This window comes from Chionomys nivalis, chromosome 6 (assembly GCF_950005125.1).
Source record: "Chionomys nivalis chromosome 6, mChiNiv1.1, whole genome shotgun sequence".
Taxonomy (NCBI): Eukaryota; Metazoa; Chordata; class Mammalia; order Rodentia; family Cricetidae; genus Chionomys; species Chionomys nivalis.
The window spans coordinates 32,383,328-32,399,984 of record NC_080091.1 but is presented as its reverse complement, the minus strand read 5'-3'; the positions used below and the strand labels follow the sequence as shown (position 1 = coordinate 32,399,984).

Genomic DNA, 16,657 nt, shown 5'->3' with positions numbered 1-16,657 from the left:
GACAAATGGAAGTGTTTTTGTTTTGTAAATGCACATGAGGAGAGTTCTGGTGTGGGATGTAGTATATACACAAACTTAGCCTTAAAAAATTCAGGAGATCTGGGCTTGATTTTCACTCTGACCAGAGTGTGAGGCTTCCTGTAGCTCCTGTCTCATGCCTGGCAGTGTTCGTATGAACTTAGATCTGTGAACCTGGTGAGACCATGGCAGAATCTCATTAGTTTCAAATGTCGTTTTCTTAAAGTTGAGAAACTCAGAATGTATTCTTTGGTTCACTCAGATTTTTGTCCTTTGCGAATGGCCTTCTTTTTCTTCTTTAAGCTCTCTTTAGGTTTTGTGGATTCCCACAATTTGTCTGTGATAATTGTTGACAATTTTTTTTATATTCTTGATACTAGTTATTTATTAGTTAAATGATATATATATATTTTAATTATCTAATTGTTTCCTCTTCTTTATGGCTTTTATTGTTAGAAGAGCATTATAAAATTTAATGAAGCCAATTTATCAATATTTTCCTTATTTGTAAGGCTTAATAATCTTATTTTAGAAGTAAATGCAGAACCATTTTATAGTCTTCCTAGATCTCTTTTCTAAAAGCAAAAAGCGAGACTTCAGATTGTTGAGTTCAAAGAATAGTCACAGTAGTGCTTATGGAATTCCTTTCCTGCTTTCACTATTTGATAGCAAGGTGTCAGACTTCTTCTGGAGCTATTATAGAATCTTAACTCTTCACTCAATCTCAGCATTCTATGGTACTATTGCAAAACAAATAAAATAATGATATCATTATTTTTTAATCTTTCCATTACTGATTTACAAAATATGAAATTAAAAATACATATATTTTCAGTTTTGTCCCCAGAGATAAAATTCTTGAAATTCTGAAACTGGATCCATTCCTTACCTGGTTGAATGAGGACACATTGATGAACATTGTCTCAAGTTTCAGGACCGTGTATCGTCTGATTAAGAACTCATTTTCATTCGACCACAGAGAACTCTCTGGAGTCCTGAAAGATTCATCTCACACCCATCCAAGGGAGCCTGTGGTGAATGCTAACACTGAAGACCACTTGGACTTCTTTACCGTAGTGACTCAGTTTCTCTCCCAGGTTAATAATTCTGTGGGCCTCTCCAAATTCAACCAAAATCTCAGGTCTGTTCTCCATCTCGTGAGAGAAAGTTATGTAGAAATGGCTAATATTAAGGACATTCTCTTCCATTCACCTGCTCTGACCTGCCACTCCTCCTCTCCCATGCTCCAGCACACTGTGCTTGCTAAGCTAACTGAGTTGTTTTCTGTTGTAAATAGTTCATTTGCTCTAAGAAACAGAGAAACGCTGGAATCAACTCTGAGGTTATTTCGTGCCATTTCCCGAGTGGGTGCAGAAAGTCATGTCCTAAAGCCAGCTTTGGAAATATCTAGAACTCTGGCCATGCTGGTGAATAGCACTGCTGACCTGGGTGGTCTTGCCTCATCAGTGGACTCTGTGGTGAGACTTCTCAATCTAGCCAAAAAGGTTTCAAGAAAGATGGCTACAATATTGGGAGAGCTGTCCATGTCTGGTACAGAGGACTCCTGGAAAATCCTTGATACTTTGTATTCCATTGTGCTACAAAGTTCTCAAGATCATGTGAAACAAATAATGACCTCGGAAAAAGTAGCTCCTTTCATATTTGAGAAGACGAAGGCTTTGTTGATGCCGTTTCTCAACTTGAGCTTCACGATGATCGGAGTCACCCCTAATATGTCCCAGGACCCTGACGTTTTCAGCATGTCATCTAGCGGCGTCCTTTCATACCTCAACCAATCCAAAGACTTTTCTGAGATTGGGGAAGAAATGGCTGAAAATTTAATTTCTACAAAAGCCAGTTTGAGAGACTTGGAGCATCTTGTGGTGGTGATTAAAAACAGGACTCAAAATGTTTCTACGGATGCTGCTAACTTGTGGGAAGAGTTTCTAGATTGCTTAGTTCCTATAAGTAACATTACGGACCAAATGGACTTCCTGAAGCTTTATGAACTTCCTTCTACTGGTCATCCTCAGGCCTTGAGACAGGAGAGAAGTCAGAAAGTAATCCTTTTTTTAGATAGAGTGTTAACAGAGAACAGCACAGAAAGAGAGACTTTCTTGAAAATGGTGATTGATCTCACCTTGCAAGCTCTTTCGAATGGCTTAAAGGAAGATAACTGGGATATTTTTAATCTTCTGTTGACATTTGCCCAGCACCCAAATGACCTTTTAAAAACCATAGAATCAGTTGTAGAGACCTCCAGTGGAATTCAAAGTGACTCTGGAGATGAGTTAAGCCAAGATTTATTTTCCAATTTGTCATTGATTCAGAACGCCACTCGCTATCAGCTTGCAAAAGAAGTCCTGATTGGTCTCAGCAAAATAGTCCCCTCAAGAGAAGGGCTGCCCCCAAACAACGCTCAGTGGGCACATTTCACACACACTTTGTTTTACTCAGATGGCAACAGGTTTCCTAAGTCAGCTACTGGTCAGAATGTTACATCAGCAAAGGATGGAGGGACCAAGGAAGAAACTATGGCAATTCCCCATGGCTACGAACCAATGTCATACTTCCAGAAATTTCTGAAGGCATTATTTGCATTGATTGAACACTGGCAGAGAGTCCCACAAGCCGATCAAAGGTATTCTAATTTCCTATTTTACTTAATATATTCCTTATTGTAGAAATCAAGAAGGATTCACCTCAAACCAGAGTAAGCACATTTTCTCAACTTCAACTTCCATCGCACTCTGAAGCCAGCATCCAACCACACAGAATGGTCCGAGTCAACAATTTCTTCCCACATTTACCTCATTATTTGGCATCCAAGTATGATTTGGATTCATTTTTTTAAAAAATTCTGAAAGCAAAAGCTTTGTCCTGGATCCACTTCTTTTGGGACTGGATATGTGCATAGTATTTGGGAGGCTAGATTGACCAGTGCATTTATGCATGTATCACAGTTTCTGCTGTGTGCCTCACTAATATGTGTAGTCATTACATGCCCATAAAATAACATAATGAATTATAAAACAGTGATGAGTCAGGTGTGGTGGCGCACACCTATAATCACCGCAGCCCTGGGTACCATTATTGGACATGTAGTCATGAAGGTGTGCCATCCAGTTCGGTCCCAAGATGGAGCTTGCATTTGTAACTAACCGTAGGATAAAAATAGGCAGCTAAGGACTCCTGCCCTCCTGAAACTCAGCTCTAAATCATGATTTACCTCTCACCTTCCCATTCCTAAATGCTAGGTCAACAGACTGATATTGAACTCATAATCCTGCCCCAGTCTCCAAAGTGCTGGGATCACAGGTGTGTGCCACCAGTCCCTGCTGGAAACTTGTTCTTCAGCGCTCCAGAGTCACCAAATACAGTTCTGGCATTAGCCTGTTGCTTTGGGCTGGAGGGTTTGTGCCTTTAGATGTACAGGACCCCAGGGTGCTGCTGCTGCATCAGCTGCGACTCCTGGATGTGGCAAGGCTGGCTGTCCTGTGGTCCTTGCCTGTTCACTTTTCTCTTAGCCCCATGTGGCAACTTAGAGACGTCATGCAAATATTCTCTCATTTACCACCGGACAGGCTGACCTACTTCCTGTCAGTTCTGTTGCCACAGAACTGTACTCTGAACATGATCATTTTTTTTTATGGTTTGGAAAGATATCCTTACTTGGTGGAACAGATGTCTCATTATTTCAAATTTTAAATGCTGACTTTCAAAGCCTCCTGTTTTATCTCCTCATTGTCTTTGATCCTTAAACTATGGTGCTCGAGTGTAGTGTTCTGCTTGAGATTTGCTTCCAAACTGGAGGTAATTCTGGCCACTTCGTTCTCTAATCTCAGCCTTCACCTGAGATTTTCAGTTCTCCACAGATAAAACTTCCACCACACATCTATATACCTTCCTTTTTCTTCCTCCCCCTCATTTTTACACAGGCTTTTGCTACACAGCATAGACTAGCCTTGATCTTGAGAGCCAGTCTTCTGAGTGCTGAGATTGTAGGCATGCACCTCAACATAGATATGACCCATCATGTTTAAAAATGACTATTTTAATTTTGGTTGAGCTATATTTACAGAGAACAAAGTAATGCTTTGATACATGTATTACATATAAATAATCACGATCTAGCGTTCAAACATTGAAACATAGTTTCTCTAGCTATTTTGAGATTTAAAAGGTGTTATCATTAACTGTATCCATCTTACTGTGCTGTAGAACACAATACTGTTTGCTTCTAAATGGGACTCTCTCCTCTCCCTAATCATCACCGTAGCCTTTAGAAGCCTATGTTCTGCTCTCAACTTCTGTGAGATGAACTTCTTTAGGTTCCACATGAATGATAACATACGATCTCTGTTGTTTTGTCTCTGACTCATTTCACTTAACACTACCACCTCAATCTGCTGTGCAGCTTTTGTCCTTCAGTGGTTGTCATCACATTCTCTCCCCTTCGGTGTCCAACTCCTGCATCTCAAGAGAATGGAGCAAGAAGAAAAAGCAGACATCAAGTTTATAAGGAGCAATAATCAAACTGCCGTAGAAAGCAGAAAGGTTTCTAGAGGTTCCAGCCTAGTGGCCTGCACGACTCTTTTGTTTGTGCAAAATAAACACAGTAGAGTGAGGAGACAGTTCTTACACATGACTTAACCTTCTATGCAGCAGCCATGCTCAGAGGTTACACATCTATCCGTTAACACCACGATCTGTTTTCCCTAAGTGTTTTTGAGATGTGTCAAGTCTTCCGGCAGCTGGAGAAGCCCTCGGAAGCTGTGGAGATGCTACACAGAGTGGAGAGGATGGCTCTGCGTGTGCTCATCATCTTTGCAGGTGGGATGCTTATGTAAGAAGCACTTCTAATTGCCCCGTCCCAGTTAGCACAGCTTGACTGTTAGAGAGATGCATAGATCGACTCCGAGTTTCTTTTAAAACAAAGCATAGGTTTCTTAGCCTAGCGATTAGGTCCACAGAGGTCTGGCTCACCCTTCCCAACCTCAGTGGCCCCTGCTGTAGCCAGGCTGCATAGTCCTTCCAAACCTACATTCGCCTTTCTGGTCCTCAGCTTCCCAAATGCCGGGAGCACAGTTTTATAACATGATATTCAGCCCGTGTGTACTGTTGTGAACATGCTTTCCCTGGTTGTAAAGGCTGTGTAAATAGAACCTGAAATGCTGGTCAGGTTCTTCTATTGAATGAGTGAGTGCCTGAATAGAAGCCAGGAGCCCCCAGACACTCACGTTGCCTGTTGTGAAACTCCTAAGTGTGCAAGCTGTTTGTGTGGGGTGTTACTGTCCCTGAGTCTTCCTAAGCTTTCAGTCTGTGTAGTAATACTTAGCTTAAGCAACACTGGAAGGGACTTCTGCATACTCTGGACTCTTATTTGGTGCAAGTGCACAGGCTGTGGGGTTGGGGAGGACATCCCAAAGAGGAGTCTAGTTTGCCGGAGAAGGGGAATAAGAATACACACAAAAGTCTCTCATCAGAGAGGAAGGGTCACTAGCCTCAGAGTGGATTCGCTGGCCTGTGTAAGTGGCCATGGATGGGATCCAGATGTGTGGAAGAGCATCTGTCTACAAGTGTAAGGAGGAAGAAGTGAGACTCAGGCAGGAACTAGCCCTCTAATATTTTGTTTTTAAAAAATGCAAACTCATAAAGCAATGTAATTGTTGATACTGATCAGTGGTGTTGGCTGAAGGAAGGTATTGTGGGTGAGAATGAAGGGTAGATGAGAGAAAACCATGGGGAATAAACCCAAGTGGAGGCATGCCAGCTGAATGGATGTGTCTGTGTGTTAACTGACAAGTTGCCCAGTGTCTGGAAGAATCTTGACATAGGCATGGTAGATATTCAGTCAACTGATGTTTATAAAAGGACTGAGTGGATTGTTGAGTGAGTGCTGGCTATGGGATGGGCACACTGGGGCCAGCCTTCTTCACTTGTAAGTAAAGATAATACAGCTCTATGTGCCAGAAGGCATTACTGGCTAGTGTAGCTGGAAGTTTCTTTCCTGCTCGCCAGTTCCTGAATAGGCACTCAGAGGCTTAATATTAATTACTCAGGCTTATTATTAACTAGCTCTTACAACTTAAACTAACCCGTTTCTGTTATTCTATGTATTGCCACGTGGGCATGGTATTACCTTACATCTTGCTTCTCTGGAGGCTGCTGGAGTCTCCCTGACTCTGCCTTTTTTCCCTGTATCTTTGCTTAGATTCCCTACCTGCCTCTTTTCTGCCTCAAATCAGCTTCTTTATTAACCAGTGGTAATAAAATATATTTACAGCATACAGAAAGGCATCCCACATCAGACCAGAGTATCTACGGGCACAGAATTAAACTTGACTTTGTTCAATGACATTACGGCCACTGGTCTACTGGAAGAGGAGAGAACTTGATATCAGATATACTGGAGTTCAGGGCTTCATGCTAATTGACAAACGCAGGGCAGGCAGCAGGATTTCTTGAGCCTCAAAGAGGTTGAACTGATTTCTGTTTCAAAGAACAGTTGAGAAGACTAAATAGGAGGAGAGTGTAAACCCGTGATCTCCCTGGGGCCTTTCTGGGGACATGCATGTGGTGCCACATTCTGGCTCTCTTTCCCTGGTTCTAGCACAGGCTGAGGCTGGGGCTCCCTGCCTGCCACTGGGAAAGGTAGCCCCCAGGCTACTGAGAACAGCTTTTGGGAGAGTCGAGCTAGTTCTGGTCTACTCACTGCCCTCCTCGTAGTAGGAATGTTTCTTTGAACCCAGGAATTGGCTAACCCTTTGGATTGAAACATAAAAAAGCGAGGAACAGGGGGCCAAAGTGAACACGGATGATGCACCCAAAGCCTGAAGACTGTTGTGCAGGGGAGCCCTACATTTCCATTTCCAGCAGGAGATGTCTATAAACATAGACGTTATTGCCAAACACCAAATATTACATGTGGAATCACACAGCGTGATGCTCAATAAAATCTCACCATGCAGAGACATGCTTGGGGATATTAAATCAAATCTCTCTCTGCTTCTTTCTCTGGCGTATAAAATTCAGCCATGTTTGAAGACGCAATTATTTTGACATTTCACAGTTGGGTAAAGTAATGAATTTGCAATGAATGAAAACACTTACTGGTACCTGGATTTCCATGTATTTTGCCATTCTGCATCAGAGATGCTAAATTAATATAACACATGAAGTGATGTTAGAAATTAATTTTTAGTTTTTATGTTCCACTCGGGTGTGTCTGTTGTTTAAAGAGCTGCCTCGCTTTCCTCATTAGGGCAGACCCTGTTCTGGAGAGTAGGAGATTGGGCAGAACCGGGAGGCTCTCATCAGGGGAAGTAGGAGGGCAATGGACCTGGACAGGCAGCTAGATCTTCTATCACACACGGAGTTGAGCTGTTGGAGTTGTTAATGTCATTGTTGTCACAGATGTAAGTTCAGCATCATTTTTCAGTTCCTTTTGGTGTTAAATATGACAGCGGTGATCATGTCAGAGCCTGCTAAGTTCATGAAAGAGGAAAATAGAAACTGTCACTGGGCATCCACTTTATTGTCCTCATACCACAAATTAGTGAACTTAGGAACAGAGAGCCTGAGTCATGCTTGGAAAGAGGGGTTCAAGGTCAGGGATGGAGAGGACTGAGTGGGCAGAGTACATGCTGTGTAAGCATGAGGGCCTGCGTTCAGATCTCCAGCACTTGTGTGATGAAAGTTGACTGTGGGTGCTTGTAATCTTAGTGCTGGGGAGGGGGCAGCGACAGGTGGATCTCCAGAGCTTGCTGGGAGTAACTCCAGTCAGTTAGCCTTACATTCGGTGAAAGCTATTATCTTAGAACAAAAAGATAGAAAACAGATGGAAAAAGACACCCAATATTCACCTGGCCTCCATGTGCACCAGCATACACAGGAACACACACATACACACACACGCACACATGCACGCACACATGCACACACGTACACACATGGACATGCACCTTTCCAGCTGAAGAGATGGGTGCAGACAGTAGGGCTGGGGAACAATGTGGAGATCTAGCGAGGGCTGGCAGACCTGGAAAGCCAGGGCAGATCTCTAGTGTGTCTTCAAGGTCAGAAGAGGTGCAGGCTCAGGTAGAAGGGATTGGAGCGAAGCTTTGAAGAAGCAAAGGGGCGTGGAGGAAGAGGGCATCACATCCTAGAGGGCAGAGGATACAGGTAAGAGCTGAGCTGTTGCTAGTGTCAAGACTGCTAGATAGTCTTGTGGAGATGCCTGGAAGGTCTGCTGCACAATGGTACCCCTCCTTATAAGCACATCATTGTGATGTGACTAGGAAGAAGTGCAGGGCAAGGTCACCCTTTCCTCCCCCTCCCTCTTTTTATTTTCTTTCCTTGTTGGGGAGACAATGTCTCCTTATGTGGTTGAGGATGGCAGTAAATTCATGATCCTCCTGCCTCAGCCTCCTAGATGCTAGGATTGCAGTAGAGTACCTTCATGCTAGGATAAAGTGGAGCCTATTTGGTTTGGATGTGTTCTCTTAGTATACTGCCCAAACTAAGACATTTTAAAAGAATTTATTTATTATTATATTTTTTATTTTAATAACTTTTACTCTTTGAAAGTTAACAAGTTTAGTTATTCATAAAAACTAGTTTCTATAGTGACCCAGCATCTAGAAGGTACTTAGTCATGTGTTAAATGCCAAGAGTATCTGAAAGCAGAGGTGAGACTCTGACCCTGGGAAAGTGTGCAGTAAGCTGAACTCACAGAGCCCTGGACAGCCAGAGAAGGGAAGGGCAGGGTGGGGCAGGGAAGGGAAAGGTGAGACTGAGTTTGGAGAGGTAGCTAGTTAAAGAGGAGGCAGAAGTGCCCTGCAGAAGACATGGGGTGGGGATGGGGGCATGAAGAACTTGGATTATGAGTGATCAGGAGGTAGAGGTGGTCAGTAGCTGGAGAAGAACGTGGGGCACAGCATGAAACTTTTCAGATTTCTGTAATTGATGGGCTCTGTAATAGATGTCAGGGGTAGTTGGCATATGGCTAGTACCTCCTGGGAGTCTGCTAATCTCCAGGGTGTGACCAGGTTGGGTGCTGTACAGAGGCCCAGAATCTAGAGCTATTAGGAAGTAGAGTGGAGGTGTGGAGACCAAGGCAAGGGAATGGCAAGGATGTTTCCAAATATGACTGGAGAGGGGTAGAGGACGGGGAAGCCGGCACATGTAATTCATGCTCCTACAAGAGCATTCCTGGAATGAAAGAATAGAATGATTATAACCATGCTAGGACAATGAGCAAGAGGTCTGTGCAAACCATAGTCAATGGGTATCCTTTCCAGAGAGCGTGTGAGAAGGGCCGGTGAATGGGAATTCCTCTTACAGGGGCACAGGAAAAGAGGCTGTGCTGGGTAGGCAGAAATTGCAAATGATTTCTATTCAATTAATTTAGCCAAGACAGATCTTTATTTGCATTTCAGACTGAAACAGCATAGCATTAATACATAAAGAGGATATAGTATTTGTACATAATGGTATACAATTTAGCCTTTTAAAGAATGAGTTTCTGTCATTTGCACCAACATGGATGGACCTGCTAGTCATTGTGTTAAGTGAAGAAACCAGACACTGAAAGCTAACTATTGCATACTCATATATGGAAAAGCAGTAGAATGGTGGGGACCAGAGGTTCCAGAGCTAGGGTGTCTGTCAGGGACAGAGATGCAGTTGGATATAAGGAACAACTTATGACATTTTACAACCCAGTGAAGTAACTATGTTTCTACTACTGGTTTATTCCGGGAGGCTACCACAGCCAGTTGGGTGTTTCAGAACAGCTATGTGGAGGTCTCTGAATGTTCTTAGCACCAAGAAACACTAAATACTAGTAAAGTTTTAGGTACTTTTCTATTGCTGTGATAAGACACCATGACAAAGGTGACTTATAGAAGAAAGGTTATTTGGGGCTTACAGTTTCAGAAGGTTCAAGTCCATGACCATGACAGGGAGCATGGCAGCAGGCAGTAGTGGCACTGGAGCGTAGCTAAGTGCTCACATCACGAGACACAACCACAAAGCTGAGGAAGCTAACTGGGAATGCTATGGTCCTTTGAAGGCTTAAAGTCAACCTCCAGTTACACACCTCCTCCAATGAGGCTACATCCCCTAACCCTCCAAACAATCCCACCACGTGGGGGCTAAACACTCCAACATTTGGGTCTATGGGGCTCTTATTATACAAACTGCCACAGCCAAATACCTTGATTTAGTGATTTTACACTGTCTGGATGTATGTAGAGAAAGGCAGGGTACTCTGTGAAGAGGTGTACTTACTACATATACATTAAAAACTAAAATGCTTTAAATGGTGAAGTTGTACCTTTTTCTGCTTATGCATCTTGATGATTTAAGGAATATTTAGAGATTTGTATCATTTCGAATCTTTGAAGAATGATTTTCTGAGATTAGTCTGGTCAAGAGAGGACTGTCTATTAACATCTCCTCTTTCTTCTGGCAGAAAACCCTTCCCTGACTAAGGACATTCTGTGTGCTGTGCTGAGTTGCAGGGGAGCTGGGATGAGGAACCTGATCTTACCTGCTATGCAAGGAGTCACTCTGGTACATCACCACTACCAGGTTTGTCTTTTATGTTTCGGAGAATTTTGCATTCATTACTGTCCAGGCAAGGCAGTGGTGTTGGCTCAGGCAAGGTAGTGGGTTCACTCAATAGTTGCAGCTTGGTCCTGAGAACCAATGGCCCTCTGCTGTGTGGTCACAATGGGCATGAGCCCTGCAGAACTGGCAGCCTGCAGAGCTTGGCTTGGTAGTCAGCTACAAGAGCTGCTTGCTAAAGTCTTAGGGATTTTGCAACTGGTGATTAATTATTTGCATCATTAAAACTCAAACTATCGACACATGTGATTAAATAAATATGTTAAGAGCAAAAGCAACAAGTACTTGGGACACATAACTTTCTAGTTTTTGATATATTTTACTGCCTTTGTCCTGAGATCATTTATATTCGTGTCATTTGTATGAGGGTGGTATTCTGCTGCTGTGTGTTTGCTACTGAGCAGGGCTTTCTAGCTCCATGTTCAGTAACATCATGCTTGCAAGAAGTGGGGTGTTTACACCAGAGAACTGACAATGCTCTCAAACAGATTGTTGGTTCATCCATCTATCTGCCTGTCTGTCTGTTATCTTTCTTTTCTCTCTCTCTCTCTCTCCCTCCCTCCCTCCTTCCCTCCCTTCTTCCTTCCTTTTTATGATCCATTCATCTATCTCATCTGCCTGTCCATCCATCCACCCATCCATTCATCCATCCATTTATTCGTTTGTCCATCTGTTCATCCACCCACCCACCTACCCATCCACTGACCCATCTACCAGTTTATTGTCTATCACTTATTTATCATCTATGTTTTGGAAAGAGAGTTTTTATTTCTTTATTTTTTATTAGCACATATCAATTATTTATAACAATGAGTTTAATTATGACATTTTATACAAGTATATAATATACTTTATCATATTCACCCCCATTACCCTCTCCTGGCTCCTTTCCATTCCCACTGCAAATCATTTTATTTATGCAGTGTATTTTGATCGTATTCTTTTCCATCTTCTGATTCCTCCCAGATCCTTCCCGCTTTCTTACTCAACAAACTTCATGTTCTTTTTCTCCTTTACACGCCTGTCACCCCTCTCAAAATGAAAATCTAAGTGAACAAAAAGTTCAATAATGCAAAAATATTCAAACCAAACAGTAGAAAATAAAAGTCACAAAACTAAAAACATGGAGTCCCTTTTGTGTTGTCCAGTTACTCCTGGGCATATGTCCTGCTCTGGAGTGGCATTCTGTTGGGGAAACATGATTTTCCCCTTCCCAGCAGGTATAAACTGCAAATGGTGTATGGCTTAGGGATGGGGCTTTATGTACACTTCTCCTTCTCAGTGCTGGAATTTTCTCTGTTTTGACCTTGCTTGGGTCTCATGTATGCTATCACATCTTATCACATTTATTTCTGTAAGTTCCATATATGCATCAGTCTTCTTATGCCTGAAAAATGCTGTTTCCTTGGAGTGCATGACATGCTGTTAAATCATTGGCCAAAAGGGTCCCAAACACCAGCATGCCTTCCTCTGATGAAGCCATTACCTTGGCAAGGTAGTTTTTAAATACTTTCTGTTCCATGTAGCCTTAAGTAGCTGAGAACATTGACAAATGCCAACGATTGACAGCTGATGAGACCCTGCCTGGCAGTTTCCTTCCTCATTAACTGTACAGATACTCTGGAATCCCTCCCAGGTGCTCCAACTTAGAGCGAATTAGAGTGTGATTTTTATATGGGGCCCATTCATATAAATTAAAGGCCAGAGTCCCTGAGAAGCTGGAATAATGGCAGTGTATATACTCCAGAAATAAGGTAAAGACTTGGGTTTTACCTGGGGACCGTTCCGAGTGTTTATTGTTTTTGTGGTAAAGTGACCCTTTCGTCACAATCCAGTGTTGGGTTCTCCTGGGAATCAGAGAGACATAACTAACAGGACCGTGATTGCTTGATAATACCTCAGTGATGTAGCGAGGGCCTAACAGGCTGCTCTCCCGAGGAAGCGTGAGAAGGTGGCGAGAGCTGTGGTCTGCCAGGGTGAAGCCCCGAGGAGCCCACCAGATAATTGCCCTGGCAGCCCTAGAGTTTTCTTTTTTGTGTTGATTTATTTAAACACTTCCTTTAGTTTCAGACTGTGCACGCCTTTGTTTGAAAAAGACAGACCCTCTATAATCGAAAAATTTCCAATATATTTCAGAATGTTTCAAAATCTAAAACTTGGGGTACCAACATGACACCATACTTAAAAATACATACATGACATACCACAGTCAAAGTACAGGTGCACTGACGCGCTAAATAGGATGCCTTGAAACTGTGTGCATAGAGTACAGTTAGAGTGGGTTTCTAGCCTTTCTGTATCTCATGGTGTGTAGCTGTATTGTAGTGAGACGCTTTGTAGCTGCCGAAGGAGAAAGATGCTGAGCCTTACCGGTAGGCCACAGCCTTGTGGTGATACACAGATGGAGATGTAAGAGCTGTCTAGGAGTAAGCCTAAGCTATTGGCCAGTGTTGTAATTAATATAGTTTCTGTGTGATTATTTGGGTCTGGGTGGCCAGGAAATGAACGGGCAGTCTCCTACTACAGATATTCTACTATTCAGAGAGACCTGAATTGGAAAAACTTCTGGCCTTAAGCATTATTTAGATAAGGCAAATTCAGCTGCATTACATATGGGAAAAAAAAAAACCCAAATCTTATTTTTTGAATGCTGAGAGAAGTTTATGATAATAAAATGGGCAGCATGGCCCAGATTTTGAAGCAACTGACCCCAAGGCATCATTCATAGTTCAAATCAGTGTGTGTGTGTGTGTGTGTGCTAGGAACTCTGACTGGATAAAGAGCAGACGCCCCTGCTTCAGTGGTGAAAGCATGTAGTTGCTCATGAGGACGCAAACATGCCTTAGTTTGTTTTCTGTTGCTGTGATAAACACCATGACCAAAAACAACTTAGGGGAAGAAACAGTTTATTTGGCTTACAGGGTTCATCCTCAGGGGAAACCAAGGCAGGACCCTGGACCAGAAATCCTGTGGTAAAGCTGCCTCTTGCCCTGCTCTGGGTTGCGTTCAGCTAGCTTTCTTATGCACTGTTGGCCTTGGATGGTACCATCCATAGAGGACTGGGCCTTCTCTGTCAATTACCAGTGAAGAAAATGCTTTAGAGACATGCCCACAAGCCAGTCTGAGGGAAACAGTTCCTCAGCTGTGATTTCCTCATGGTAGGAATATCAAATTGGCAGCCTTGAGATTAGCTACCCCAGAGGGTCCAGGGTAGTCATTGTGTAAGTCCTTCGGAAATGTAAATCCTCTCCAGGTGATATCATGGGGTTTCTCTAGGTTAGGATGAGGTAAGCACAGGGTTTGATGCTATGTCTAACTGTTTGATGTCTAAGTATTCTACTGTGCGGTTTGTTTAGTACCAGCAGGGGGCTCCACTCACCAATGCACATGATCCACAGGCGGACAACTCTCAACGTCAGCTCTGTATCCGCTCCCTCATTGTGTTCCCAACAGCAGAAAGTAACTGTCTTGGGCTAAGAAGAAACCTGAAATTAGGTTTTAAAAGACATTAATGCCCACAGATTTACACTGGTGGGTTGACCAGAATCAGGGAATGTGGCTGGAATGTCAGGTTGGCTTGGGGGCTTCTGAACACTTCCTCAAGTCTAATTCTTTAGACCCAGAAGTGCCTACTCCTCTGCTTAGTGCCTGTGTGATACAGGCCTGCTTCACTCAGAGAAGGAGGGCTTGTGTGCCGCCTTTGACACATAGTGGCTCTTCAAGCGCTGAAGGCTGTAGATTAACAAGGTCAAGTGCCAGTTTTTATGTTCGATACTTTTTACCTGCAGCCTGGTCCACTTGTACTTAAAGATTTTGGAATGTATCTTTTATCACTCCCTGTTACTGGAGATGGCTATCCACTTTATTTCTTTGCAATTCTTTCTATGTCAAAGTTAGTATTTTGATAAACGTAAGAACAACACTAGCAGTAGAAGTCTTATCTGTGCATCAGACTCATGATGAGCTGGGAGGTCTAGGCGGGCACATACAGTGTGGAGAGGCTCTAAGAGATGAGGCGAGCTCCACCTGTGTTCTCAGAAGGGGGTCAGCATGTCAGCCGATGCGCATTGGACCTAATATTCTTGTCTCAGCACAGCATGGTGCCAGGAGAGACCTCTATGGAGGAAGGGGGCATCAGGTCTCTGACATGTTAGACGAGAGCCTCATTCTCAGGGGCAGGAGAAAGCACAGCACGTGAAAAGAACATGCTAGAAATGAACAGATATACAGCCTCGCCCTCTCGGTCTTGCAGGGGTGTGCCTGCCATTGCTGCCATTTATCTCCTTTCTGCTCTCATGGGGACATTCCGGAACTAGCTGGGCCTCAGTACCCATGGCAGAGCAGTGAAGGGGGCTGGGAAAGGAGGCTGCATCTGTGGGGATGTCAACAGTGGACGTCTAAGTGAAGAACGGGGTGAGGCTGAGTGTCCTTTCATACTCCAGCACAAGTGTGCTCTGTGGTTGCTCTGGCCAAAGCTCTGTGTGGTCCACAGTGCTGAAATCTCAATCTTCATCTCTCTGGTCTTAGTGCAGGTTTTTTGTTTTTTCCCATTTTGGTGATTGAGTTATTTGAGTTAGCATTTCTTCTAGGTTCATGTATGTTATGCAGATGGCACGATTCTATCTTTCACATGGCTGGATAATAATTTATAGCACATGTAAGTCTTTTTGTTTTTATCAGTTCATTTCTCAGCGGACCTTCAGGTCAATTCCCTGTCTTGCTTGCTGTGTATGATGCTGCAGTGAGCAGAAGGTGGACTGTCTCTCACATCTGCTTTCCTTTCCATTCGATACAGACCCGGGAGCGGTGTTTGGGATCCTATAGTCGTTTTGAGGAATTCATATATCATCTTCTTTAATGGCAGAACTACTTTGCCTGCACGGGGTCCTTTACTCCATGTCTTCAATATAATCCTTCCTTGCCTTTTAAATAATAGACAGCTTAGTAGATTTAAGGATAAAATCTCGCTGCAGGTTTTACTTGCACTTCTGTGACTGGCGGTGTAGACCTCATACACTGGCTCTCCGTGCCAACCGTTTCTACGTTTCCAAGTCTGTGGCCATTTTTTCATGTTGACACTTTATTTTTTTCTGTTGAATTGTGAGTCACCCAGAGGAGCTGGAAACTGTGCTCTGGGAACCTAGTGCCAGATAACAGGGTGTGTCTTGCTTTCTGTCCAGCATTGAAGAGGAAACAGTCGGGCTCTGTTCTATTACTGCGCATGCGCAGAGGAAATAGGCCTGTTAATGACGCTTCGGGACATAACCGGAAGTCTGCATTTACCTGAGAACCAGCCTCAATATCGTGACCTCTGCCACCTCCTGTTTTCTAGGAAATGGGAAAGATATGGCTCTCATCGGATCAGCTGGACTGTGAACGTCTTAGCAGGAGTCTTTCCAGCGCCTTGGAAGGCTTTAAAAGCAGCTTGGAAGATGCGTCTAGCCAAGGCTGCACGTGCCGGCAGCCCCTGGTGGGAACAGTTCAGGAGCACATGCACAGGTCTGTGTCCCAGGAGCTTGCTCCCTCCCTAGTATTCTCAGTCTTCAGCAAGATGTGTGCTTAAGTGACCGATTTCAGATAACATTGGTGCCACATGGCTTTCCACAAATACACGTTTAAATGTAAAACACAAGAGCAACATCTGTATCAGGTGAACTTTATAATGAGCAAGACCATGGGTCAGGAGTTATGATCCAGGATGTCAGTATGGTATTAAATAGAAATATGCGAGCAGTCAAATGGTTTCAAATTACTTCATAGTTGATTAAAACTTTTCACTGTGTTCTAGAAGTGTGAGCCCCGAGGAGAAGGTCAGGGGCTTTACATTCTGCAGATGACGTAGACACAGGAAAGTGGCTATCTTTCGGTGGCTGCACTAATTTCTCAGAGACACTGTAGTCTATTTTATCTGTTTCCTGCATCTGTGAGAAGCCATTAATCATGCATCTTATTGCCATCACCCTGATTCATGTGCTGGGTTGGACTGAGTGAGGATGTATTGGAGCCCTGA

The 16,657-nt window shown here is 43.4% G+C and overlaps 1 protein-coding gene across 1 annotated transcript in view; it reads left to right on the top strand.

Annotated features, from left to right (window-relative positions):
• Abca13 (ATP binding cassette subfamily A member 13) overlaps nucleotides 1-16,657 on the top strand; it is a 405,330-nt gene that overhangs the window by 86,065 nt on the left and 302,608 nt on the right. Inside the window, exons 18-21 of the mRNA XM_057772486.1 lie at nucleotides 854-2,659; nucleotides 4,742-4,851; nucleotides 10,493-10,611; nucleotides 15,980-16,146. Coding sequence (XP_057628469.1) covers nucleotides 854-2,659; nucleotides 4,742-4,851; nucleotides 10,493-10,611; nucleotides 15,980-16,146 — 2,202 coding nt within the window. The remainder of the gene's footprint in view (nucleotides 1-853; nucleotides 2,660-4,741; nucleotides 4,852-10,492; nucleotides 10,612-15,979; nucleotides 16,147-16,657) is intronic.